The following is a 24,835-nucleotide window of genomic DNA, read 5'->3' as shown; positions in this document are numbered from 1 at the left end:
CATGAAACTTGTTATTTTGTGATAGCAGTACAATGCAATAAAATAAATACTACAACTTGCAATATGTAAAATAAAGTTTAGTACAAAAGGTGAGGGAAGAAATACTGAGGTAGTGTTCATGGGGGTCAGTCCATTCAAAAATATAATGGCGGTGGGGAAGAAGCCTTTCCTGGTTGTTGCGTGTTTTCAGGCTCTCGTACCACCTCCTTGATGGTTGCGATGAGGAGACGGTATGTCCTGTGTGATGAGGGTTCTTAATGATGCTTTTTTGAGGTATCGTAGTTTGAAGGTGTCCTGGATGCTGAGGCACTGAGTTACAATTTTCTGTAGCTTTTTCTGATCTTGTTCAGTGGTCCCTCCATACTGGGCTGAGATGCAAACAGTGAAAATGTTCTCTACACATTTTCAATTGTTCAACTGTAGATTCTGCAGACTACTTGCAGTTAAAGTGGCTTTGAACTGATGCTGCAGAAATGGCAAGGGAATCCAGGTGCATGCCCAGAATGTTCACATGAAGTTGTCTGGCTGCTTGTAACAGGAGGAATCTGAAGTGTGTATAAGCTGTACAGAGGTGCAAGAAAATCTTTGCGAACCCTTTGCAATTACTGGTTTTGTTTTGCATGAATTATTCTGTGCTGGAGAGCAGTACTGACAGAAGGGGCCAGCCCCTAACCTGGCATGGACTCCAGCGTGCCCGCTATGCCTCTGCTCACTTACCCCAGGTGGCTGTAACAGGTGATTCTGCAGCACTCTGGGGTCTGGTCTGCACAACTGAGGGCATGCCATTGGTGTCACCAATGAGCCAGTGAATTGGGTTTGCTGGATTCAATGTCCAACATGGTCTTGCAAGACACTCATTTCTAGTTTGTTGGACCACACCACCTGATGCCTTCCTCCCTGGGTAACTAGCAGGCAGCAACACGGTATGCAACCAGTCCAGCTCCACCGCTATAAAGCAACTTGTAAGTAGGGTAGACCAGCTGTACTTAATATCCAACAGAACAGTTGCACCTCAGTTTGGATTCAGAGAGGCTGAATGGGTGAATGAATGCCATCTTAAATGACACCAAGAAAAAATGGTGTTCAACTATTTGCATTAGGTAACAGCTGGAGTGATGATGCTTCGCTACCGATCTGAAATGGTAACTATTTCAGATTTCAAGCATCGTGATGTACACAATGGCTGATTTATATTAAGACATGGGAGCAGAATTGGGCTATTTAATTCGAGTCTGCTCTGCCATTCCATCATGGATGATTTATTTTCCCCCTCAGTCCTATGCTCCTGCTTTCTCCCATAACCTTTGACAGCCTAATCAATCAAGAACCTATCAACCTCTGCTTTAAATATGCCCACAGCCATTTATGGTAGTGAATTCCAGATTCACCCACCCCAGCTAAAGAAATTCCTCCTCGTCTGTTAGAAAATAGGACTTCCCTCTATTCTGAGTCAGCATCCTCTGGACCTAGACTCATCCACTATAGGTTACAGTCTCCATGACCACTGACTTAGAGTTAGGCCTTTACTCGATAGATTTCTAAGATACCCCAGTCATTCTAAATTTTAAATTTTTAGTTTTAGTGTCTAGTCAAGGATTTCAACCAAGATTTTGTGAATATAGCACTACTGAACTCTTAAGACAAAATTATTTTTAAACAGTGGGCAGCAGAGCTAGTAAAAAATTCTGCTTTTGCTTATTTTTTAAAAAAAAAATTGCATCAGATCTACAGTAACAATCATTTTGGGTTTTTTTTTTACACTTGTGTACTGCCAAACAACTTTACCAGCTCCACACTGGACCTCAAGGCTAGCTCCTTGCACGTTTTTCATCCGTGCTGAGTTGAGTGTCGAGCCAGCAATTCCACCTTGTTTAAAAAGAAAATGCTAAAGGAACAGCAAGGTTGCCACAAGGCAGAGAGAGGAGCAACTGCTGAATAATAATCCTGAAAAAGCCCAGCTCTATTAGAAAAGACCATCTAGACCAGGCAGTCTGTTCCTCAAGTGGAGGAGTTGAATGTTCCTTGGCAGTTGATATTACATTGGAATGCAAACCCAAATTCTACACATGGTTCTGGACTTTAGTTCATGACCTCTTTCTAAGGTGTGAACTACAGCACAGATACTACTCTCATAGGCAATTTCAATTCTATTGCTGCAGTGTGCTATCCAGAACCAATGTACTGAACTGTTGTTATCCATTCTTTGCCCTAAAGTTGAAGCACCAGCAAACTAGCACAAAGTGGACAAGAAATGTCTTAATGAGTGTATTCCATTTGCACTGAACTACATGAATAGCAACTTAGAGCAATTCCACTAGCCATGCCAGTGTTTTCAGACTGGTCAATTCTCCAACTTGCTTAGAGTAAGTATGTGATCATTCAATTCAAGTAAGATGTTATCTGTTCATGGGTCTTCCTGAGATGTTAGGGGGTTCCCAGATGGTGGTGAATCTGTGGACTCCATTGCCACATACAGCCTTGCAGGCCTAGTGATGGCATATATTTGAAGTGGAGGTTGATAAGAGAAAATAGTTAAGCTATGATCAACTGGCAGAGCCAACTTAATGGACCAAATAACCCAAACCTGGCCCTATGTCTATGGTCTTATTGTCTGCAATTCAGAAACTGTGGGGGAAGAGAATCAGCTGGAACAGGAAGACCAACAGTTAGCCTCAGTGTCCTTAACTCAGCTGCCAACTACTGCAACTCTGTGGAAGTACTGCTCCCCCCTCAAAACACTTAGCAACTGGGAAAATGTATTCTACTATCTCCCAAATGCTTGTTGGGTTGGGCGTCCATTAGACAGGTGTTCATGATCTAGGGAGAATCTATTACTTGTCCTCTAGCAAAAAAATACTTTCAATAAGAGGGTTAAAGTCAATTTTTTTTATTCTCAATGAATGTCACCATATATAAAAAAAACATAATTTACTACACAGCCACAAAGTTTGGTCTGTTGGTACTTTGGGGGTTCAAAAGACCAACATGACAGTCCCAATGCACTAATACTTAAAAAGATTTTAGGTACAAGTCATGACTGCAACAAAGCTTTGGAAATGCAACTGCCCCATAAAGCTCAGGGAGCGGGGGAAATGAAGTTCCTTCTCCCTGTTGAAACAAAAAAAGGAATCCTAACCCAATCCTGAGGACTGACACGACCCAACCCGCTGTCCTGTCTGATCCTGATTTCAAAAGGAACCATAGGCAATTTTAAAGCTGTCACAGCAGCCCACTAAACAACCCCAGTCTTGGCTCAGTTAACACTGGACACGCACAATTGCACCCCAGTAAGTAAAATGCTGCCAGCTTCTCTCTGTAGATCAACTCATTGAAATATGCCTCGGTTGGCAAAGGATCTGAACATCAGTCCTGGCAGCCAATTCCAAGCTTTGTTGCAGCCTTTGGATATCTCCCATTGTCCATATCCATTAGCACTATACCCACACATCAAGAAAACCTGGTTTCTAGTTTCATCTGCAGACCTGTTCAGCAAGCTTAACAAGTCAGGTTTGTACTGAAAAAAATGTCACTTTGCTTCAACTAACATCAGCAAACCCCCCTCCCCCACCCAACCCCTTATTGCCCCCCCATCCCCAGACCAATAGGTTGCAAGCATGTGTGCGCCGGTGACGCTGTGCCCTAGAATAGCCTTGCCTAAATATAAAGTGACAGGATAAGTTTGGAACTGGCATTGGTCTAACTGGGTAGTTGCAAAACAATGACAGTCCAGAGCCACGCAATCTATACGGAACTCAAAATAAGCAGCACGTTGCAGGCGGTGAGTAGAGTTAAAATGAGCGCAAGCCACTTGAAGTTGTGATAGGTAGAAAGCGGTAAGTCAACCAGGGCTCTAGCTTGGAGTGGCCTTTGCTGGACAGTGAACGCAGGGAGCAAAACTGGGCACTGTCACAAGCAGGGGAGTTTGTCAACACTGGTCACACTCAAAGTAACCGCTGGTTAAGATAAAGAAAGCACGACTAGAGTGCATGCAGTGAATGAGGGCTGGGTGGTGAGTCACCAATCATAAATGACATCCACCTTTAAGGCTGACTCTTGAAACAGTCCAGGCCAATTAGAGAAAGGACAAAAAAGAAATTAGTGTTTTAAGCCCAAAACTAGTCTCGGGTGCCAAAAGTAACTAAAGGCCCATTTCTCCAGATGATTCACTAAGGAAATAGGATTATGCTGATATAACTGTTCAAGTTATAAAGAAAGAATTAAACAAAAAAAAATCACAGATTATGACCACTAGTGTGTGCTAGAATCAGATCACTTTGCAATGTTTTCTTATATTGTTACAATATAAGAAAATACAAGCTGCCAAATGTGAGTACACTTGTTGGGAGGAAATAATGAGGTGATTTTTCTCGGGGTGGGGGTCAGGTGTTAGGAGAAAGAAGGGATGCATAACCATTTGTTTTTTTTAAAACAACTCTTCTGAAAGTGGAAATTTTATGAGGCATCACAAACCCACTCCCAGGAAACGTTTGAACAGAGCCTCCTTGCTTAAAGGAGCTCCAAATGATTTTCTCTCCCCACCCCACATTTCACAACAGATAACCAATTAGCTATGCAACAAACTCAAATCGACCAAATATTTTACTTTGCTAAGGTAATTACGATTATGAAATCTCTGACTTTGCTGTGCCATGCTTCACAGTAATGCCCCTTGCAATATCAGGGGCAAAGCACATTGCTACAAACCTTTGCCGAAGAAATTCAGACCTGGAGGCTCCACATGCAGGGAATAAATGAGTAACAATACGGATATGCATTAGACTCCAGTCACGGAGTTACTACTAACATCACAAGGCAATTCCTCGAGAAAGATAATGTTTTTTTAAAAAAAAGTGGGATGATTTCAAAATATTGATGATTTAATGATTGGACAAGTCACTGGGGGGAAATTATTTAATTTCTTGAAAATAAATGTGGTTATGCTGAACACTTTTTAAAAAGAGGACAGACAATTAATCAGAGCGAACAAGAAATCAGCAGCTTCTCACATGTAACCTCAGGGCATTATGACCCCATTAACAATCGAGTGTCTTGTAGTAAGTAATATTTTAACCCAAGATGTTATCAGTAACACAAAATAAAGGGGGGGCGAGGGGAGGCAAGTGGCAGGTGGGCCTCAGGGTTCTCCACACTGGAAACCAGCTCAGAAAATGACTAATAACCACCAACAACTTCCTTACTTCAAATGCATTTGCCCAGCTAAGGTTTGAGATCTCAGTTTTACCCTACCTTCTTTGCTATGCTAGATGGTTTCTGCAGTTAACATCCTTCTTCATAATACTGCATGTTGAGATGCTCTCCACTATACAACAGTTCTCCAAACAGTTAACAAGGTCCCAAAGATATCTACGCAGAACTAGATCCACTTGTAAAGATGTGCCAGAATCGCTTTGTTGATGAATGAATGACTTGTCAAATCAAAGAATTCGCAGAAAACTGAAGTACCATTCTTTTAAAACAAATCACAGCTCTTTTCATGGAATAACCTAGATCTTAACCCCTCCTCCCCCACAAAGATAGATTAGTATCATACATTTGCATTCAAATGTTTCTGTCTGAAAAGCAATCAAAAACAATAAAGCAGCCTAAGAATGGTTTCAGAGTAACTCAAATGGCAACTATAATTCTAGACGTCCTCTTTCTTCCATCACTTCACAGGCCAGTTGCCATGCCGATGGAGGTCAACCAATTTGGAGGATAGTCAGTCACACAACCAAATAGCAGTTTCCTTTGAAAAACAAAATTATCTACATATCGGATACTACAGTAGTTGCAATTGAGCCTGCAAATGGTACGATGTGGACGGTGCGTATGGCTGGAGGGGTGGGCGGGTAGAGGTGGATCTAACGCATCTTGTAGTCAATGGAACTGGACATTTCACACAGCTGTCCTTTGAATTCGATGTCAACGGTGAAGTCGAGATCTCGCTGGGGAGGGAAAGAAAGTTGCAAATATTAATATTTTCTCCATTTTATTGAAATATACAAGCTTAACTGAGCAGATAGGCAGCTTCTTCCCACCACTGAGAGAGTTGCAGTAAGGCAAAGATAGCTTGGGGCAGTTGTAGTCAAGTCTGCCGGAGACATCTCAGCTTACCACAGACCAGTTACACTGGCAGTATGCATTCAAGTCAAAGTAGTAATGCCTCTGTAGTGAAACTTTTTGAGGAAGGCCTTCCTAAGACATTGCATCCCATTACAAAAGTGGTTCCTTTACTGGGGTCCAAGGACCCCTTGGTTAATAGTCTGGGGTCCAGGGCAAAAAAAAAGGTTGGGAACCTATGCTTTACACAATAGGGAGTGTCGGAGACAGATGAGATAACAGAAGGATGTGAAACATACCCAGCAAAGAAAGTTCTATTGTTCTTACTAACTTCAAAATATCAGCTATCTCCTTGAAGTTTTGACTGACTTTTAACAACTCTATCAAGAATGATTGACTTTGCAAGGAATTCAAATATACAATTTACAATAATCAGGATCCCTAACTGATAAAAGTAACAGCTTTCTGTTCAGACTTCAGAACAGCAGGTTACCGAGGGCCATGATGCTCTCCTCGTTCACAAGTTAAATAAAAGGAATGCTTGAGTTGTACCAGTGTACGTGTTCTGGGCCCAGTCACTTTCATTATTTTATTAATCCATGACGACAGTTACTTTGACACCACCAAAATGGTGAATGTACCAACAACCAGTCTCAGTACTACAAGGATCAACAATTTAGGAATAAGAAAGATCAGTGGATTGCAAAACTTAGGAATTCTCCCCACTAGAGTGCTGCAGATATTGAGACAGTGAATACATGTAAGACTGAGATCTGATTTCTGGACACAGAGGGAATCAAATTAAGGCAAGTGGGGAAAATTGACAAGAGGATCAGACTCCTCCTGTGTTATAAAGTCTCCTAAGTACAGAAAACTGCCCAGTGCTCACTAGAAACATGTTCATCACTTGTTGCCAATGCTCACATGGATTAATAGCAGAGGTTCCAAACCAACAGCATTCCATCTTTCAGATCCTGTCCAGAACAAAGGCTCATTCAGGGACTATTCTTGTAAAATATTATGTGGCACCTTTTCCAGCACCTCTACATCTTGTGTCTTTAAATACAGGGGACCTTTGTGCACATTCTGATACTTTCTCCACTTACATTGTTCTTAGCATTGGGTTTCATGCCAACCGTTCCAAAGATTTCCTCGCCTCGTTTGACTGTCAGATAGTCCTCCATGTAGAAAACGGTCTGTTTCCAGTGAGTGTAAGGGGCATCAGGGGCTGCAATTAAACAAGCAGGTTATACCATCAGCACAAATATTCCAACTGTCAGCAGGGAGACAGTCCACCGTTATTTAAATACAGCACGCAACAGGCCCTCTGGCTCTTCGTGCCACGCCACCCAGCAATCCCCAATTTTGACTCTAGCCTAATCAAGGGACAATTTACAATGAACAATTAATCTACTAACATCTTTGGACTGTGGGAGGAGACTGGAACACCGGAGAACCAGGGAGGAGTACAACCCCTTTATAGATGCTGCTGTAATTGAAATGCATCAGTGTTGGACTAATCACCACGCTACTGTGTGCACTTGGTAACACTGCAGCTGAGTGAATAGGGTGACAACGCCCTCAAAGAGGAACCATGTAACTCAGCCTGTGTCCATAAAGCACAGAAGAAATGTTGCACAGCTGACCTCTGGGACTAGAAAACAGAGAGAGCAATTGCACAGCCTTTGGAACACTTCCTTAAACAGACAGACAAGGGAAAATCTTTGCATAAATTTAAGGTGGTGGTAAAAAGATACTTGATTATCAAAGAAGGTAGACAGGAATGTAAAACTGAGGCTACAATCTAATCAGCTATGATTTCACTAAATGGTGAAGTAGGCTGATGAGCCAAGTAGTCTCCCCTACTCAGTTTAGGGAGTATAAAGAAGGGTGGTAAATATTTAAAAGACAACTGATGTGCTGACAGTGAAGATCAATGTCAGGGACATAGAATAGACAGATGTAGAGTGTAGGAGACTGATAGGAAAGTCAGTAAGGTCAGAGAGAGCAAAGGTTACAAAGGCTGTATGTGGTGAAATTTGGAAGAGAGAAATTGGAAGAATTTTGAAAAAGTTACTCTAGCCAGCAGCTTGCCCCACCACCCAGCATAATGCAATTTCAAAATTTTAACCAGTCTGAAATGATACAAGAACCTGAAAGCTCCGTTTGATTACCTGTCGAGAACCCTGTCCTCTTGTGACAGCGGGTGAACTCGATGTTGAAGTATGCTACTAGCGCGTGGATGTAGTCATTGCGTGTAACTTGAAGGCAGAAAGGGGATGTGAAGGACAGGTCGTCTACTTTCACTGTGTAAATATCCACCTCCTGAATGGAAAGACAATTCAGTAGCTGAACCATAGAAATATACTCTGCCACACAGTCTCACCTCCCCAATATCTTTTATTAAATCCAAGCCGGAGGCTGTCTGATTGCCATTCAATAGCAGAACAACCATTTCCCTTAAGAAGTTCTCATAGGTGCACTGAAGTTCCATTAATTAATTTACCTTTACACCCCAATCTCCCCGTGTCCAGAAGGACTTACAAATACAGAAAACACACTTACTAACCTTGATGAGACAGGCATTGGTCACCAATTGCTTGGGATCCACCACATCCACTAGTGGCTCCTTGATGGCAACATCCTTGATACAGGACATATCAAAACCATAGACATTCTCCCACCCTGCAGGGGGAAAGGGGCAGATTGCCACTGAGTATAAAATTCCATCCTTGCAGATTCACACTGCCTACAAGTACTAAACATAAAACCAGTTTTGTAACATTTAAAATTTCTTCCTAGACATCTTGGATTCAAATTACCAGCTTGTGCACTAATAACTAGGAAATAAATACACAACAAAATTAAATAATTTTCATTACTGAACATTATCAGTTCCACTATGAATATCCACGCACTGTGGACAAAAACTGGCATTTAGCAATGTAAAGGCCATTTCATCATTAAAGCCCATAACCAATTCTGCTCCACGTGCTATGATAATCTCAGTCAATAACTTGAAACAATGAAAGCTGCTTAGGCAAGAGTGCCCAGAAATCCACTATCCAATCAGACTTTGATGAGGCCTAACTTGGGAGTGTTTTGTGCAGTTTTGGCCACCTACTTAGAGGAAAAATATAAATAAGGTTGAGAAAGTGCAGAGAAAATTTACAAGGATATTGCTAAGTTACAAGGGTAGGATTTTATTCCATGGAACGTAGAAGACTGAACGGAGATTTGATAAATATATACAAAATTATGAGGGGTATAGATAGGGTAAATGCAAACAGTCCCCCCCCCCCCCCCCCCCCCACTGAGGTTGGGTGGGACTACAAGTAGAAGTCTGGGGTCAAAATTTAATGCAAACATGGGGTGAAACTTCGCCACACAGAATGGTGAGTTTGGGATGAGCTGCTAGCCAAAGTGGTGCTTACAAGTAGATTTCAACGTAACAGAAGTTTGGATAGGTAAATGAATGGCAGGGGTATGGGTGCAGATCAACAGAAGTAGACAATTTAAATGGTTTGGCACACACTAGATGAATTGAAGCATGTTTCTGTGCTGTACTTTTCTATGACTATCCTTTGGCAAGGAAAATGGTTGTTAATTTTACCCTTAAATGCTGTTTTTTTTTACTTAGCACAGTAACAGTTCCTTCAAGTCCAATGGGCCCCCACTACCCAGTCTACTGACTGGGATGTCTTTGGAATGTGGGAAGAAACTCGCCTAGTCATGCGGAGAATATACAAACACTTCATGAACGGTAACAGAAAATGAACCCGGGTCACTGGTGCAGTCATAGCATTACGCCAACAATGCCACCCCATTTATACAGTATGGACAAGCCCTTCAGCCCAACAAATCTTCCTGAGCCATTTGCCCATATTCTATCCATGAACCTGTCCAAATGTCTTTTAAACAATGTACCCATCCTGGAGGGGGTAAACCTGTCTTTCGCATTCTCTTTAAATTTTCTCCCTCCTACCATACATCTGTGCCTTCTTGATTTTAGACCCCCCCCCCCCCCCCCACCCTGGTAAAGGCTAACTAGTCACCATAACCCAATGTTATACACCTTTAAGGTTACTGGTTGGCATTCTGCACTCCAGGAAAAAAACAGTCCCAGCCCATCCAGACCTTCCTTCAGTCCCCATGTTGGATCTCAATGACTTGGATGAAGGAATCGATGGCTTTATGGCCAAATTTGCAGACGATATGAAGATAGCTGGAAGGGCAGGTAGTACTGAGGAAGCAGGGTATCTGGACAACTTAAGAATGGGTAAAGTGGCAGATGGAATATAGCATAGGGAAGTGTATGGACCTATACTTTGGCCAAAAGCATAAAAGTGTGGACTATTTTCAAAATGGGGAGAAAATTTAAGGCACTTGGGAGCTTGTGCAGGATTCTCTAAAGTTTACCTGGCAGGTTAAGTCAGTGGTAAGGGCAAATGGAATGTTGCATTCATTTTGAGAGGACTACAATACAAAAACAAGGATGTAATGCTGAGGCTTTATAAGGCACACTTGAATTGTGAGCAGTTTTGGACCCCTTATCTAGAAGATGTGGTGGCACTGGAGAAGGCCTGGAAGAGGTTCATGAGAGTGACCCCACGAATTGAGTATTTGATGCTCTGGGACTGCACTCGCTAGAGTTTGGGAGGGTGGGGGGGAGAGAGAAATATTGAACGGCCAATATACAGTGAATGTGATGAGTCTAGGACTGGAGAGCAGAGCCTCAAAATTGAAAACAGAGATAACAAGGAATGTCTTAAGCCAGAGAGCGGCAAATCTCTAGTATTGCCACGGATGGCTGTGGAGGCCGAAGCAGAAGTTGAGATTCTTGGTTAGTCAAGAGTGTCAAAGATTATGGGGAGGAGAATGGAATTGAGAGGGATAATAAATCAGCCATGATGGAATGGCAAGGTAGATTCAATGGGATAAGTGGCCTATTTCTGCTCCTACATCTTAAGGTCTTAAAATATCTCTCCAGATAGCATGCAATCATTTCATTGTCACTGGGGCTGCCTTAATTCTATACTGAAACACATGCTCTGAGAATGTGAACTTCCACAGTATACTCCTCACATAAAATTGGGAAGGTTTCTAGCTATCAAGCAATCTTGACAATGGGCAGGATTTACATATGGACATCATTGCTGACAAGTCACCCATATGCCATTGACCAATGACTACAGTGCAGGCAGGTAGACCAGTTGAGTTCCTGGATAAAATTCTTCAATGTTTCAGTTAATCAAAACTCTCATCCCTAGTTGCTGTTTGTGTAGGAGTTAGCCATGCTGTTTTATGTAAGTGAATACATTTGAGCAGTATTTCAACAGCAGAATGTCTCTAAGACTACAAAATACACATTACATTTTGTAAACTTACAGTGTATCTTATAATCCTTGTATTGTCTATCCTCAATGGCTGTAACATATAAAGCAGCCCGGTCAGGGAAAATCAGGCCATCTGGTCGCTGGGGACGAAATAAATGACATTTTATTCAGTTTAAATCAATAGACAGCAGGTGCAGTAGGCCATTCGGCCCTTCTAGCCAGCACCGCCATTCACTGTGATCATGGCTGATCATACACAATCAGTATCCCATTCCTGCCCTCTCCCCATATCCCTTGACCCCGCTATCTATAAGAGCTCTATCTAAATCAATGTGTAACAGGTGGCTAGGGTGGGCTTGGCATACATTGCAGGTTCAGGTTGGCTTCCATATCTCAGTGATCTATGTTGGCCGGAGTTAGGGCTTAATGCTTTGGCTCTTGGTAGGGTCACCCATGCCAAACAGGCCAAAGGGTAGAGGCCAGACTAACAGTAGCCCACCGGTCCTCCGGGTTCAGCTCAGGGTTAACAACCTTGATTGGTAAAACAAAATTGGTACGGAAACAAGAATGAAAAATCTTTCTACACTTTAGTGTGGTGGTAGTTAGTCTCCACCTGGGACTTGCATGATTGGCAGTACTGAAAACTGATGTGATGTAGGAAGCCATGAAAACCACCAGAGATGAAGGTCTTTCATTACTCCCCCAAACACCAGCAGTGAAAGAACAACCTTGGCTTATAACCTAAATGAATACTGATAAACTATGAATCAATAATGAGGCAGCAAAGACACACCTGCACTTATCACAATCACAAATGAGGAATACAGTTGTTTAATCAAAGGAAGCCGCTAAACAACCAATTCATCCAAATGTACTATTTTTAATTAATGCATATCCAGACTTGTAAACTTAGCCAGCTCCATTATGGGCACTAACCTCCCCACCACTTAAGACATTTTCAAAAGGTGATACCTCAAGAAGGCAGCAAGGACCCTCACCACCCAGGACATGCCCTCTTCTAATTACTACCATCAGGAAGGCAATACAGGAGCCTGAAGGCCCACACCCAATGTTTCAGAAACATCTTCCCTTCCACCACTGGATTTCTGAACAGCCCATGAACAGTACTTCACCATTTTTGGTCTTTTGCACTTAATTTATTTTATTTTGTAACAGTATTTTTTTTTGTCTTACACTGTACTAGCTGCTGAAAAACAACAAATTTCACAACATATGTTAGTGATGATGAACTTGATTCTGATCTAAACTACCTCAGCAACATCTGCAATGATAGCTGGATCGATTCCTCATGGACTGATGTACACCACCGTACTCAAAAAATCCAGCCAACATCCCTGCTGTGGTCTTTGGTGCAAGTGAGGTACCCGTGGAAGCTGTGCCTCTGGGGCCAAACCTCTGCAACGTGATGAAATGAAATTGCAGAACTTAAAACTTTATAAAGGTTTTAAAATCTGCACAACCACAAATTGGCATTGTATCTGCTGGCTATTAGGAAGAATATGCTGGACTGGGGTCTGGGGATGAAGACAAAGGTTCTACCAATAATGGAAATCCAGAGTAACACACACTAAGGATGAAGGTCTTGTGTTCAGAGGCAGGAGAGGCTGCGATTCTCAAGACTCAAGATTATTTAACGTTACTTCTAGTAGTGTAAAGAACAAATGATTGTTATTCCTGATGCGATGCAGTAGTGGTGGGGTGGGTTCGTGGGTGAAGGTGTTGATCAGCCTTATTGCTTCGGGAAGTAACTTTTTGAGTCTGGTGGCCCTTGCTCCTTAGAGCATTGAAGGTTAACAGGAAATGTGGAGGCGCCAAAAATAAGCAAGTGTGCAGACACAGAAATTATTTGCATTTGTGGAGAATCAGGAAATCCAAGGGAACAAATTTAAGGCTAAGGAGCTAAAGGCAATGAACAAAAACCTTTGTCAAGATGCAGCTAACCAGCATCTTGAACACTCAGTGGGTCAGGCAGCATCTATAGGGGGAATTCGACAGCATTTCAGATCGAAACTCTTCATCCTGCCCACATGTCCCAAAACATCAACTGTCCACTTCCCTCCACAGACACTGCATGACGCACTGAGCTCCTGATATCTAGTTTGTTGCTCCCGTTTGTTACTATCAAGAGTGGCAGAGGAAGATCCCATCAATGCAAGGCAGTCAGCACAATACCCGAGGAAATAAAATTGTAGGAACACAGGGAAAGTAGGGAAGTAGAGCTACTAAACTGATATTTCAGTGAACCATCATAGACTTGGAGGTTCAAGGAGCCTCTCCCTGCCTTGGATCAAAGCAGAATCATTGTTTCTGAGCAAAAGTACAAAATGGAGGAACATAGCAGCATTAACTGCATATTCACCTACTGAATTCCTTCATCATTGTGTGCATTGCTCTGGATTTCCAGCATCTTGTGCTTAACATTATTTCTGAAACAGGGAATGAAGGAAATGGGGCAAAATCTAGTTGAGATTAACATATGCACTTCACTTGACTGCTGTTTCCAAGGAGCTACTAGAACCCACACATTACTCTGCTTTCTGTCTCGATACATACCAACCACTTGTCGCGAGCGTAGATAACTGTGTTCAGCATCGACTCATAGAAGAGGCAGTAGCCCATCCACTCACTGATGATAATGTCCACCTTCTCCACAGGCAAGTCTACTTCCTCCACCTTGCCCTTGATTATAGTGATAACTGAAAGACAGAAGTAATATTTCAAAAATGCAAAGTCTCGCTATGACTGCCAAATTATATAACTCTAGTCTATCAGTCTGATCATGGGGTGAAAAATACCTAACCTTTGTAGGCATTATTTGCTGATATTACCCCATAACTGACCCAATCAAAGGATGGCAATCACCCAAAAATGCACTTGTCATCTGGACTTCTATCATTACAGATGTAAATCTGCAATCAGAGGAGGGGCTCCCAACTTCTTTTTATGCCATGGACATCTGCCATTAACTGAGGGGTCCATGTTCAGGAACCCCTGAATTAAGAGTAAAGAGCAAAAAGCAAGCTCTGATCTACTTTAGGATTGTAGGGTTCTACTATTAGACAATCAAATTTATTTGGAGTCGTATTTGGAAAAGTAACCTGCTTTTATTTGGGGAAGATGATGTAACTTTAGATACAAGTTTTACTTCTACTGAATAAGCTGTACTGAAAGTGCTGCTCATAGAATTTTATTAAATCATTGTCAGTACACCAATATGCCAAGGGTTCGAAATAACAGCCAATTTCACAATCTCATTGACCAGGATAGTAATTCTACAACAGGATCTTGAGAACCTGCTAGAGGCAATACCACAAAGCAGACCCTTCCAGAGATCCACAAAGCCAAGGTAGCAGCTTCTAACCTTCACTGCCTCAGTATGCATCACCCAGACAGCCTGAGCGACGATTCAATCTTGATTTCAAGCTCATGCCACCCCCCAATTCCATTAGCTTCTCACTTTACAAGAGGCAAAATTTACAAATTTTACTTAACTCTCGTAATCCCCCCCCCCCAACCTGTGTGGTGCATTGCGCTTTTACTTAATAAAGCATTTGTAAAAACAAGCGGCATACCAAAAGTAATTTGTTGTGATGTCTGCTCAGCTTAGCAGCATTGGGAAAGAAAAACTGGTCTGCCTTAATCAGTTATTAAATGATGCCCCCCCCCTCTACAGCATTTGAGAACAGACCGGTCCCAGCCATAAATCCAGAGCCACAATTAGTACACAAGCTCTTAGCCAAATACCAAGCTGTTGCCCTATCACAACTGCCATTTCAGGAATAAATAAAGGATTTATTTTATCTGTATAAGCTTTACAATATACACAAAACATAAGGCAGGAGGAACACAGGCGTCCCATTCTAGAGAACCGTTCGATTGCCACCCATCGGTCTGAATGAGTCACCTGGACCAGATGGTGTACACCCAGGAGTTCTGAATGAGGTGGCTGAAGAGATTATGGAGGCATTAGTAATGATCTTTCAGAATCACTAGGGTCTGGAAGACTGGAAAATTGCTAACACCACTCCACTCCAAGAAGGGAGCAAGGCAGAAGAAAGGAAACTATAGAACAGTTAGTCTGACCTGTGGTTGGAAAGATGTTGGAGTCAATTATTAAGGATGAGGCTTCAAGATCCTTGAAGGCACATGATAAAATAGGCCATAGTCAGCATGGATTACTCAAGGGAAAATCCTGTCTGATAAACCTGCTGGAATTATTTGAAGTAACATGCAGGATAGACAACGGAGAATCAGTTGATACCGTGTACTTGGATTTCAGGCCTTTGTCAAGATGCCACACATGTGGCTGATTGGCAGGAGGCAAAGAGTGGGAATAAAAGGAGCCTTTTCTGACTAGCTGCCTGTGACTAGTAGTGGTGTTCCACAGGGGTTTGTGTTGGGACTGATTCTCATTACACTGTATGTCAATGATTTAAATCTTGGAATTGATGGCTTTGTTGCAGATTGCAGACAATATGAAGGTGGTGTGGGGCAGGTAGCTTTGGGTGCTTTATCCAAGAAAGGATGTGCTGAAACTGGAGAGGGTTCAAAGGAGGTTCATGAAAATGTTTCTGGGATTAAATGGCTTGTCATATGAAGAGCATTTGATGGTCTGCGCCTGTATTCAGAAGAATGAGGGGTAACCTCATTGTCCTGTGACTAGACAAGGGAGTAAATCAGTAGGTTGCTGAGCAGTGCAGCTCGGTGGGCCACAGGACCTGTTCCCCACTCCAGATTTCTAAATAAAATAATGGAATATATACTGTGTTCAGTCAATGACCACAAAACATTGTGAAAGATCTTTTAAACATGTATGGGAGTATTTGCTTGAAGTCAAGAGTTCCACAAGTCACCCTATAACCTCAGGGACTATGGATTCTTACCATGATTCAGGTTGTTCGCTTTGATGATCTTTTCAGCGTATTCTGAGATATTGGAGCATTCAATCTGCCATAAAAAAAATTTTTAAAGTTTTTTTCACAAGCTAAATCAAAACACAGGCAGCTGGTAAATGAAAGTCTGATGAAAAAGACATTAAGGCAATAAATCAAAAATGCAACTATAACACCCATTCTTCAGCATGAACATAATTATTCAGAAGGACACGGTGTCCATAACTCCACATATGAAGTCCCAAGCTCGGTTGCAAAAGAAGGGCTGGACATGGGGCTAGCTACCCCAGTGCTACAGAATTGCTAACAGAAGCTCTGAAGACCTCATCCCTGGATATGCCAAGACGGCCTATACCTGGGAAAATTTGAAAAACTGGTTCAGGACAGAGGCGAGCTGCTATCAGTGGCCTATGCTTCAGTACAAGGAATCCATGTAAAACTGGACAAAGTTGAACACTGATGGGTCATTCATGACCAAGCATTCCAAAGACTAAATAAAGAACATTGGAAAACAGAGTAAACTACCCAAAACATGGAAACAACACAGGAGTTCAATTCCTGCTTTGTCATTTTAAGCAGTGTTCCAAGCAGGTGACTTGTCCTCCCTCCCCCCACCCAGAAGTCCTGGGATACACTGTCTGCTGGTTATGAATTTCCAAGTAAAACAAGCCACATATCCTTGTTCTACCAGGGCTCACGTAGCAAGGTTGGCACACAGCCACCCCCATTTCACAGTAACATAGTTTAACAAGAAATAAAGTTACTCTATCTATCCTTTGTTTAAAACAACACAAAGTGATTTATATACAGCTATTGAAGCCAGGGGATTGTATCTTTGGCTCTGTATAGAGCCTTGGTTTAATATCATATGTAAAAGTCAGGGCTGCCTTCAAAGGAGACTAGCTTGAGATGGATCCTTACCCCAATAACCTTCTTAGCACCAGCCTTTGCTGCAAACATACAAAGGATGCCTGTACCACTTCCCACATCCAGGACTATCTTATCCTTGAAGAGATGCTTGTTGTGATACATGGAGTTTCTGTAGGTCAAAGTGCGAACCTCATCCTTCAGCATTTCCTGTGAGAAAACCAATGGAAAAAGTCACAAAAGGCTCTCAGTGCTAAGGGCACAGTTTGGCCCTCCACTGTTGCCAACCTCAAGCACTGACACAAATAAGGCAGACTCCAAATATACTCTCTTTTGCACAACAGAAACATAAGAAATAAGATCAGGCCATTCAATCCCTCATGATGGCTGCACAATTAAACCACAGATGGTCTTTTACCACAGACCTACTTCCCTACATCCCATAATCCTGGATACCCATTAATATACCGGTAAATCTTGTCAGTTCCTGCCTCCACAGCCTTCTTGGGAAGCTCATTCCAAAGACACACCAGCCATCAAGTGAAAAAATTTGTCATCTCTGTCCTGAGGGGCCAAACCTTATTCCAAAACCATGACCATCGCTTCAGGTGAAACATAATCCTCACCTCTCCCATCAAGCCCTATTAGAATATTGTACAGTTCACTAACATCACCATATTCTCTTAAACTCTAAATCAGGGGTTCCTAAACTGGGGATCACAGACCCTTCAGTGAATGGTCGGAGTCTATGGCATAAGTAAGGTCGGGAACCACTGCTCTGGCATCTAGAGCAAGACAATCTGCTTTTCTTTATTCAACAAGACCACATTGCTAGAATTCTGGTGACCTTTGGCTACACTCCCTTGACCACAACTGCATCACTCATTGGGTCAGACGACCAGACCTGCATACAATATTTCAGACGGAATGTCACCAAGGCCTTATAGAGCAAGACACTTCCATACTTGTTGCCCATTACACTTAGGGCAGCAGTGAAGGTTCTCCATCTCTGTCCGTCCTGTCACACGCAGATAGAGGATTCTTCATTTCTGTTTCTGTAACTATTTTATTTTACCAGTCAAGAGTTCTTAATCCTGAGCTGAACCTCTGAACCTGGAGGATCGCTGAACCACTTAGTCTGGAATTTACTCTTTGGTATGGGTGACCCTACCAAGAACCAAACCATAAAGCCCTGACTCCAGCCAACACAGCTCTCTGGGCCATTAAGGCACACAAGCCTCCAAACCCTACAACATGGTTATGAGCCCCTTGGAGGAAGACACTTGCACTCAAATCCTCTTGCAAGTGTGGTATTAGGCTATTGATAGTTGGCCATGATCTCATCACATGAAATGAAGAGCTGGGAACCAAAACCTCCCAGTTAGCCATCCCAAGTTATGGTCATATTAAGTGATGGGCTAAAAAAATATGAAGTGTTCTAGCAAACATCAGAACTAGAAATGGAATTCCTTCAGAACCACACGACTGTCACATTATTACAATATCCTGAAATGCTTTAAGACTAATGTATCTTTCCCAAACTGACGTAATGTAAGAAATCCAAGAGCCAGCGTGCACAATACAAGCTCTTATTTGTCCCATAAAGAGAAAGCCTAAAAACACCAACTGGTCAGTAAGGAATAAATATTGGCTACGTAACAACTCCTATGAGATCTTTCTCACTCAGCTAAAAATGGGCCTTAGCTGAACACCTCATTGGCAAAATATTTTTGACCCCTCACTACTCACCTCATGTATTCCAAAGTGCGCATAGGAGTCAAAGTAATAATCCTTGGATGTCATGTCCTCAGCCTCGGCCTTGGCTGGCGCACTGCCATCTGGAGCACCAGAGAGTGAGCTCACCTGAAGTCAAATTAAGTGCAGAAAGAAGTTCAGGCTCAGAAATGATTGACCGTAATCCCGAGTTTGCTGTGAGAAAACCTTACATTCTAAAACTACTGCAGAAAAGATCTCTGGCTTGACTTTTAAAATTTTCCTCAGTTGTAAATACCCCCATACCACTGGCATTTACACCCCAATTTGTGTTCTCTTGTCATTCTAACTTAATAAGCCAAAATTATTCCAACAGCCAAACATGTAACCCAAGAGTTCGGTCCCAAAGAGCGAGACCAAGCTCATCATGGAGGCCTTCTTGAGGAAGCACTGCCGTCGGCCATGTTGGGCGCCATTACCACGACGAAAAGTAGTAGAAAGCCAGGCAAACCTCTTGTCACGGACTTTCCTTGTTTTTGAAAGATGTTTGGGGCTGGTTGGCAGGAGAAGTGGTGGAAAACAGATGTACAGTTCAGAAGTGGAATACTTAAGGCTGCATATACACTCAGAGGCCACTTTATTACACATGAGTGGAACTGTAGCCCATCCACTTCCAAGACTCCACATGTTGTGTGTTCAAAGATGCTCTTCTGCACACCACTTTCGTAACACCTGGTTCTTTGAGTTACTGTCACCTTGAACCAGTCTGGCCAATCTCCATTGACCTCTCTCAATAATCAGGTATTTTTGCCCACAGAACTATCAATTACTAGATTCTCTTTCGTTATTTTTGCACCATTCTCTGTAAACTCTAGAGACTGTTCTATGTGAAAATCCCAGGAGATCAGCAGCTTCTAAGATAAGCAAACCACCCTATTACATTTCTTCCCATCTAATGTTTTGGCTGAACAACTGAACCTCTCAACTACGTCTGCTTGCTTTTATGCCACATGGTTGGCTGATTTGATATTTGCAGTAATACGCAGGTGCAGCAAATAAACTGATCACTCAGCATACGATTGGTTGTTTTACCTGCCCATCAATCAGAGGCTCTAATGTTTCCAGCTACTCTACTGCTTTCTTACAGTAAGATACAGGACCTTTGGAACATCTAGGTTGCACTGGCTGTCATGCACTGATTTATACTAATCTCACTTTACTCTCCTTCCGCCTCCATCAACTTCTTTTGTAGCTTGTTTTGCAGTGTTGTCGCTTTGCTGTTATCTTGAGTATCGTGTTTTGCCAAGCATTGTGGGTATGAGCCAAGCATTGTGGGTATGCTATGTTGATACCAGAATGTGCTAGCCACACTTGCAGTCTACATCGCCCCGCCCCCCCCCCCAGATGTGTTGGTTGTCAACGCAAACTTACTTCACTGTAAATTTCTATGTACATGTGATAAATAAACTTGAATCTTGAAATTTCTCTCAGATTTTGCCACTCACCTACAGAACTGGGGCAACTTACAGTAGAAATTGGCTCAAATCTTGAGCTGTGGGAGGGGAAACCCACACAGTTGGATATCAGGTAGACCTTTTTTTAAAAAAAGTGTAAAGTGTGTGGAATGCACTGCCTGAGGTGAAGGTAGAGGCAGACAAATTAGGAAGATTTAAGAGACACTTAAATAGGCATATGGACGAAAGAAAAACAGAGCCCTTTGTGGTTGAGATTAAAAGGTTGGCACAACTGTGGGCTGTTCTATGTCCAATGAAAGTGCTAGACAGTACTGGAGGTCACAAGGGAAACTTTGGATTTTTGGAGATGTGAGGTGGCAGCACAACCCACTGCCTCACTTTCCTATCCCCAAATTGATATCAGCAAATTTACTTTGTTATAAATAATTGAAAGTCAAATATGGATTTTTGCAGGATGTCATCTGTCAATCAAGCCATTTTGAGAACTTCATGTATTCAATACTTTGAGCATATCAATTAGCAACAATCTTATTCTGTTGCTAATGAATTTTATAGCCAGATCAATACTCTGACCACCTTGGTTGAGATGAGTATACGTGGTGTCCTTTACAAATTCCCCTGAAAACTTTGTGGAGTGACCTGCACTTAAAAAATCCATGCAACCTGCTGATTCCCTTAAGTTTTAAAAATGCTTCGATGCCTGTGTCTTCTAATTAATAAGTATAACCCACAGGAAATTTCAGCTAAATAGCCTAAAGTGCTTTAATTTTTCCTCATTTCTCTTAAACCTTCAGCTGAAGTGCAAAATATTTCTGTTCAAAGGAACGGCACCAATCAAGAGAATTTACAATATTGAAGTTGCATGTCGTTGGTGAGGCCTAATTTGGAGTGTTGGGCGCAGTTTGGTCACCTACCTACAGAAAACATGTAAATAAGGTTTAAAGAGTACAGAGAAAATTTACAAGGATGTCACTAGGAGTAGGAGAGGTACATGAACGGTAGGGGTATGGATGGGAACTAGGCAGTCTAAATGCTTCAGCATGAACTAAATGGGCCCAAGGGCCTGTTTCCATTATCATTATGCCAAATATTATAGCAGGGGAAAGTCCTACTTAAAACAAGTAAAATATAGTACTGGGCACCTGGCTCTTTAGTACTGTTATTTTTATTAGTACTATATTCAGTTTGTCAAGCCTTTCCCAACTCCAGAATTACCCAATGATGTACATTATTTCCTCTGTTGCAAAGGCTGCCACTCACAATTTAACGTATTTTGCATATTATTTGCTTTTAACTTCAATGGCATGGCTAAGGGCTTCATGTTATTCCTGGCCTCACTTCCTCTAATGCAATTAGAAACTGGGATGGATGTGAGGCATTTTCAATTTTTTTGTGCTTATGGATGTAAAATGTTTGAACATTGGTATATCAGAATTGAATTCTAACAGCTTGAATTTGTGAAATCTTGCTATTGTTGACATCCCTCTATGCTTTATAGGGATGACCCAAAAATGAAACGTTAAGTCATTAGGGAAGAGAAATAGAGGAAGATGTTTGGAAAGTAATTGCTGAGTTAACATAGTTCAAAGTAAATTTAAAGTATGCATATGATACATTATACAACCTTGAGAGTTGTTTTCTCGCAGGCATACTCAGTAAATTCAAGAACTAGAATAGAATCGATGAAAGACTGCATCAATAGGGTGGGCAAACAACCAATGTTCAAAAATAAAAAAAAACATCAAGTGAGCGACAGTTCTGAGGGCAAAAACACCTTATTAATGAGAGAGGTCAGAACCAGTCAGCAGACTGGCTCAAGCTGAAAGGAAGGCAATAGTAACCAGACATTACAACAGTTGTGTGCAGAAGAGCATCTCTGATCGCACAACATGTCAAATCTGAGTCTAGGGTTTACAAAGGCATGGGAAAAAAACAACCATTGAATGGCAGTTCTGTGGGTGAAAACACCTTGTTAATGAAAGCGGTCAGAGGAGAATGGCCAGGCTGGTTCAAGCTGACAGGAAGGTGACAGTAACTAAAATAAACAGGTGTTACAACAGCAGTGTGTAGATGCTCTGATTGCACAACACGTCAAAACTTCAAGTGGACGGGCTACAACAGCAGAGGTCCACACTAAATCCCACTCCTGTACCCAATAAAGTGGCCACTGAGTGTATTTCGGTGCTGGCAAATATGAGGTCACCTGAGAAATAATTTCTAAATGATGAAGAGCTATAAATAGGAGGCACAAAGAGACTTGGGAGCCACATACACAGAACAGAAGCATTATTAACAGGTACTGAAATAGTCAAAAGGAATGAATATGGAGAAAGCAAGCACAAGGGGATAATGACTACAATGCCACTATAGGTAGTAGTACTGATTTAGGTAACAATCCAATCATGTTCCCAGGCATTTGCTCCTTAAGGGATCAGACTAGGATTGAGGGAATGGAGTATTAACTGGAATGATACTTGGCTAACTGGGCTCACAATTTATAAGATTAAACTGTGAACAGATGTAGCACTGTGATGCAGAGGGATGGAGCATTTGTGTGTGTAGGCTGTGTATGGGGAGGGGAGGGAGGGCTGATGAGATGAACAGGAGACTTCGCAAGTAGAAAGTCAGTGGGGGGGGGGGAGAGATGGGCAGCTAGCATTTTGGGGGCGGGAGAACATGGGAGCTCAGTGTAAGGGGAAGGTAGGTGACCGTGACAATGACAGTGAACAATGATAGAGGTAAGAGTGGGAAACAGCGAGGAGGGAGTGGAAGGTGGGAGGAAGGAAACTGAGGGGGGTGGGGGTGGAAGGGAACAAACTAGTGGGGGGGGGGGGGAAGGGTGGGCCAGAGAGAAGGTAACAGTGAATGGTGGTTTTGGTAGGTTAAGTGAGTGTGATACCAGAGAGTGGAAGGAGGGGACCTGAGGGAGGAAACAGAGGGATGGGATGGAGGGTCCAGAGAGTGGGAGGATGGAAGGGGGGGGGGCAGGGAGTGGGAGGATGGAGGGGGCAGGCAGGAAGGGGAGGGTGGATGGAAGGGAGTGCCAGAGAGCGGGAGGGGAAGGAGGATTAAAGGGGAGGCCGAGAGTGGGAGGGGTGGGAGAATGGAAGGGGGGCAGAGAGTGGGAGGGGTGGGTGGAAAGGGGAGGCAGGGAGTGGGAGGTGAGGGTGGATGGAAGGGGGGTAGAGAGTGGGAGGTGAGGGTGGATGGAAGGGGGTAGAGAGTGGGAGGGGAGGGAGGGTGGAAAGGGGAGGCAAGGAGAGGGAGGGGAGGGTGAATGGAAGGGGGTGTGCCAGACAGTGGGAGGGTTGGGAGGATGGGGGGGGGGGGCAGAGCGAGGAAGGTAGGGGTGAGTAAGAGTGAAGGGGGTGCGGGGAGAAAAGCAATAGTTGGCCGAGCCGGTGATACGAGGAATCACTTGAGACGGCGGGAAACGTGGGGCAAACAACCCTTGGGGTAAAACGTGATGATAGATCGGCGCTGGAAGGGTCGACGGCGACTCACTCCTTCGGGCCTTCGCGTATTTTGTATTCCCCCCCCCCCCACAATCACCAAGACCCCTCAGATGGGTGAGTGTGGTCTTTCATCTGCACCCAACCAGTAAGAATGATTCACCCAGTCCCTTCAATCCCCTCTCTCCGTCCCCCGGGAGTGGTAACCAGGTGTCCGGTCACACGCCGCCGCCACCGCCATTTTGCCGCCGCGCTGTCCCGCCTCGAACGATCCACTGAGTTGCCGCCGCCCCTCCCACCACCAGGCCCCCGCCTCCCCGCCCTGTCGCTCCCGCGTCCCGGATAAAGCTGTCCTACTTTCCAATCGGCGAAAAAGCAGGAACGCCATTCCCCCCTCTGTTCCCGTACCCAATACACCCCCTTCAACACCTACCTCCATGCATTCGGCCATCTTGAGAAAGAAATGCCGTCATGTTCGTCCGGCCTTTTATACGCAAAAAAATGCGTGGTCCCACCTCTCTCACTTTCCTATTGGCTTTCCATCACGTTTGCTCTGGAATCACTGGCCAGTGAGTAAGTCACTCTAGCTGGCGTCACGTGATCGGCTGTCGACTGGAAGCAAGCATTGGTTCATCAGCACGTCAGTCCAGCGAAAATGCTCTGTCTTTTGCTTATCAAACGGCGAGGGAAGGTCTTCTAGATAGGGAGAGTCATTGGGCACTTTCTTTGTCCATCAAGAAAAATGAGGCGGGGAATTAGTCCTGAGCAGAAGGCAATTGGCTAAGGGGATCCAGCAGGAAACATTGTACAGACGCACGTGGGTCTCTTCAGGGGATGCCGAGCATTTTAGCACGTGGAACCTTAGGGCTGGGGAAATACCGAACGCCCTTGCTAATTGTCCCATGTTCATGTTGGGATAAGATCTCACACACTGCACTCATTACAGTATGAAGAGCAATTAGCAATCATCGGTTAATCTTCATTCAATTTGATTTACTTTATTGAATTAAACATTGTCC

General features: G+C 43.1%; 1 protein-coding gene across 1 annotated transcript; it reads right to left on the bottom strand.

Moving 5' to 3' along the window:
* Window positions 1–2,871: 2,871 nt before the first annotated feature.
* On the bottom strand, window positions 2,872–24,310 carry prmt1 (protein arginine methyltransferase 1). Its single transcript, XM_073033369.1, has 10 exons — window positions 24,250–24,310; window positions 18,926–19,039; window positions 17,231–17,386; window positions 16,301–16,364; window positions 13,971–14,113; window positions 11,449–11,536; window positions 8,630–8,745; window positions 8,235–8,385; window positions 7,167–7,288; window positions 2,872–5,945 (listed from the first exon to the last, which is right to left on the bottom strand). Exons 1-10 carry the CDS (start codon window positions 24,265–24,267, stop codon window positions 5,862–5,864), a joined length of 1,056 nt encoding a protein of 351 aa, XP_072889470.1. The 5' UTR covers window positions 24,268–24,310; the 3' UTR covers window positions 2,872–5,861.
* Window positions 24,311–24,835: the final 525 nt, after the last annotated feature.

This window comes from Hemitrygon akajei, chromosome 31 (genome assembly GCF_048418815.1).
Source record: "Hemitrygon akajei chromosome 31, sHemAka1.3, whole genome shotgun sequence".
Lineage (NCBI taxonomy): Eukaryota > Metazoa > Chordata > Chondrichthyes > Myliobatiformes > Dasyatidae > Hemitrygon > Hemitrygon akajei.
This window is presented reverse-complemented; position numbering and strand designations above follow the sequence as displayed.